Source organism: Azolla caroliniana, unplaced genomic scaffold (genome assembly GCF_043228905.1).
Source record: "Azolla caroliniana isolate FFs.n. ecotype wild unplaced genomic scaffold, voAzoCaro1.0.p SCAF_13, whole genome shotgun sequence".
NCBI classification, from domain to species: domain Eukaryota; kingdom Viridiplantae; phylum Streptophyta; class Polypodiopsida; order Salviniales; family Salviniaceae; genus Azolla; species Azolla caroliniana.
In genome coordinates, this window is record NW_028230448.1 from 19,456,743 (window position 1) to 19,460,559 (window position 3,817).

At 35.7% G+C, this 3,817-nt stretch overlaps 1 protein-coding gene across 1 annotated transcript; it reads left to right on the plus strand.

Annotated features, from left to right (window-relative positions):
* The first annotated feature begins 459 nt into the window (after positions 1-459).
* LOC147856557 (uncharacterized) lies at positions 460-1,153 on the plus strand. The gene is made up of 2 exons (XM_087329135.1): positions 460-767; positions 859-1,153. Exons 1-2 carry the CDS (start codon positions 460-462, stop codon positions 986-988), a joined length of 438 nt encoding a protein of 145 aa, XP_087185261.1. The 3' UTR covers positions 989-1,153.
* The last annotated feature ends 2,664 nt before the right edge of the window (positions 1,154-3,817 follow it).

The following is a 3,817-nucleotide window of genomic DNA, read 5'->3' on the forward strand; positions in this document are numbered from 1 at the left end:
AAGCCTTGAAACTTAGAGATGTTTTAAGTTGTACTATAGCCGACTCTATTATTACTGCGGATTTTGTTGATAGTATGCTTACTATAGATGATTGGAACCACATACAAGCAATGGAACAATGGCTTCTTCTACCTACTAGAATTTGTACCTATTTAAGTGGGTCAAAGTACCCCATCCTCTCACTAGCTTCTCTTGCCTTCAATGGCATGTTATCACATTGTAACAAGTATTTGGGAGTGGATGTGGAATCAATAGAATCTAACACAAGTAAGGTAACTATTGAAGTGCAAGAAAAAGCTAGTGACAAATGTTTACAATATTTGATAAGATATCAAGAATCGTTGAAGTCCATACCTTCTCGAATTGCGACCTTTCTTGATCCACGATATGTTGCTCTATTAATAGCTTTTTTCATACATAGTAAATTGATTGGTATATTTTTTTCATACATATTTCGTAATGTGTTTCATCTTCATATATGTTTTCAGAGTTCCAATATCCAATAACGCAATTGAGAGGAATTTGGATATTGATTTGGTTCACAAAGTCTTGGAAAAAAATTATGTAGTTTATGTTCCGGCTTCTAATGATGAAACACATGAAAGAGATGTTACAAAACGTGAAGATCTTTGGGAAATCTTAGGTGTCAATAAGCCTTCTCAAGAATCAGTGACATCTTCACAATTAGAAATGGAACAGTTTATGAGATTTCCTCTAGCAGTAGCACAAACAGATATTGATCCACTTCAATGGTGGTTTAACAACAGGTTTGCTTCACATTTCTCAATTATAAATTTAACATTTTTCATCAAATTTGTGCAAAATCAGTTTCAAAATGTTTGTTTACATCTAAACCAGGTTTGCTTTACCTCGAATGTACAAGATGGCGTGTGATTATTTAGCAATACCAGCATCATCAGTGCCTTCAGAGGAGGCTAATTCTGAAGCAAAAGATAACTTTCACGATAGAATTCGTCTACACTCATGAACTTTCAAGGCTGAAATGTGCATTAGGTCATGGTTGGATGTCCTTAATGAGGCAAATGTTTCATTACCTGAAGACTTTAGTGAAGCGTATAATAAGTTGGATATAGATGTGGAAGATATTGCTATGGAGGATGATGTAGTGGACTATATGTTGAGTCAAATTAGAAGTTAGAACACGTGCTTAATTGCCCATATATTTCTTTTTAATTTCAAACATTATACTTTCATATTGTTGATGAACATATTTAAAATTTAAAATTTAAGTGTTTGGCATTTGAACTTAAATTTGTTCATTTTTCATGATTTGGTGGTTTTAACTTGAATCCACCATTGTTATATTGATGTCATTTTAAAATTATTTCGTATGCTGGAGAGGCTTAATCAATCTAGTGAAAAAATTAAAGAAAGCAAGAGGGCTATTCTAGAAACTGAGGAGCTTGGTGTTTCCATATTGCAAGATCTCCATCAACCGAGACAAGCACTCCTTCATGCACTCCTTCAACCGAGACAAGCACTCCTTCAAGCAGGTACGATGATATATAGTTTTTCTACTTTGCTACTCTCTAAATGGAGATATTTTCTCTGGTTGATTTGTTCATGATTACATTTCAAGGTTTTTAGTATTAGAGAAGCTAGATTACTTTAAAATTAAGAATTTGTTCTCTTAATATTTTGATTCTTTCTTATGTATCTATGCTAATTTTTTGAGGATGTTGCTTTTGATATTGTAGCTTGGTGTCAGGTGATGTGGATGACAACATTGGCAAGAGTAAGAAGATTTTAATATCCATAACACGAAGATTTACAGGTCATCAGGCCTGTGAATGTTTTATTTTGTCTGATGACCTGTAAATGTGTCATTTTTTATGATGAACTACGAAAATGCTTGTCTGGTCTCTTAAAGTATTCTATGGACTTATGTGTGTTGTCTTTGTTTGCCTTACATATTCTCTTGGTTGCAACTTGCTATTATAGTACACAACTGCAGTTGACATGCAGAGCATTGGATGCATATTCGCTGAACTATTGACAGGAGAACCACTCTTTCCTGGTAGAAATGTTGCACATCAGTTAGACCTCATTACTGACTTGCTGGGAACACCGTCTCAAGAAGTTGTTGCTAAGGTTCCGAACAATCCCTAGTTTTGTAAATTTCATTAGACACGAAGAATAAGTCACAACAAATGGATTATGGGTGGACTTATTGGTGCTCTTGTTGCAATTTTCATCAAATGAATTATGGGTGCACTTATTGGTGCTCTTGTTGTTGCAATTTTCATCGTTGCATATGAGAAACTTTCCTCATAAGAAAATTGTTCTTATTTAAAGTTTTATGTATCATTATAATGGCCAATTGATATAACTTGTTAAATTCATAATGCATTGAGAAAAAACATTAATAATTTGTTTCATACCGAAACCAAAACCAAACCGTGAAATCGTGGTTTAACCAGTTTAGCAGTTTAACGGTTCTAGTACTTCAAGAACCGTTTGGTTCAGGTTTGAATTTCGTGCAACCGGTTCGGTTTAGACGGTTTTGTGGTTTGGTTCAGTTCGATTTGGGTTACAACATTTTCTTAACGGTTCGGTTCAAACCGGTTTGGGTTTGAGGCTTTCGAACCGAACCGAACCATTGCCGATTGTTACGCATATGCGGCAAGCACGTCTTCTTCTGGTCCATGCCATCTATCATTAAGCACATGTATTGTTCGGGTCTCTTTAAACACTTCTCTCTATGATGCATCGCCTTCTTTCGTTCTAACGATTGTGCCTCACGATGCTCCTGTAGTAACTTCTTACTCATATCCTTGTCCATTGATGTCTTTGCACCTTTAGGCAAACTTTTAAGATTTGCACAAATGGAGCAATACCCCATGTGTACTTTACGTGGAATGATAACATTTGAAAACCGAGCTCTCCATAATCTTGTGAATTAGCTATACGAGACAGATTTATTACGTGAGCCCACCATATTAGAACGATAGACATCATGAACTTCCCGACGTGTGTAATTATCAGAGAGGTGCATCCTACCTGTAGTGGGCATTACTTCACAATTTAACTGAAAGTAACTTTTCATCCAACCAATAACATGTCTTCCAATTGCACCTTTCGTACTTGGAACCTCTTTACAATTGAGCATTTGATCCCCGCTAAGTAGACGTTGTTGTACTCTATGTAGCAGCATGTTACTAACACATAACGCAATTTTGAATGCAACTCTACATATCTGTTGTGCATGGAAGATATAATACTCGAATGATACTTTGATCCCCGTACATTTGTCAGACACTAGTTGCATATGTGACATGAGGTAAGTGTCTTGCTCATCACCAGTCATCGAAAAATAGTATCGCCTTAATTCGCACAACTTTGATTTTCCAATCATAGACATATAACCATGGGCACAACATATTTTTTTGACATCAAATCCAATCTGCTTATCTGATGTCACCAAGTTAAATCTAGCCAGACGAATTCTTCGTGGGATTCTTCTAATATTCATAGGGCTTCTAGATTTCTCTTCCTGCATAGAAGTTGGTGTAACCTTGTTACTATCCAATTCTTTGTTGTGACTATCGCCCATGATATTTGATGTTTCATTGGCACTACCTTCATTCTCCGTATCTTTATTAATATCGTATTCTTCAATAGAGAACTCTTCACATGTGTCATTATTCATATGCGTTGTAGGTGAAGATGAGCTCAGACAATATTCTTCAATAGAAAATGGTGAGTTTGTCGACAAACAATATTCTTCGATAGAAAATCGTGAGTCTGTCAACAGACAATACTCTTCAGTAGAAAACGAAGAGTCTGATGACAAACA

Excerpts from the sequence above, each read along its gene's own strand:
- LOC147856557 (XM_087329135.1), top strand. The coding sequence starts at position 460 with ATGTGTTTCATCTTCATATATGTTTTCAGAGTTCCAATATCCAATAAC. Across the intron at positions 768-858 it reads CAATGGTGGTTTAACAACAG|GTTTGCTTTACCTCGAATGT; the intron begins GTTTGCTTCACA and ends CATCTAAACCAG.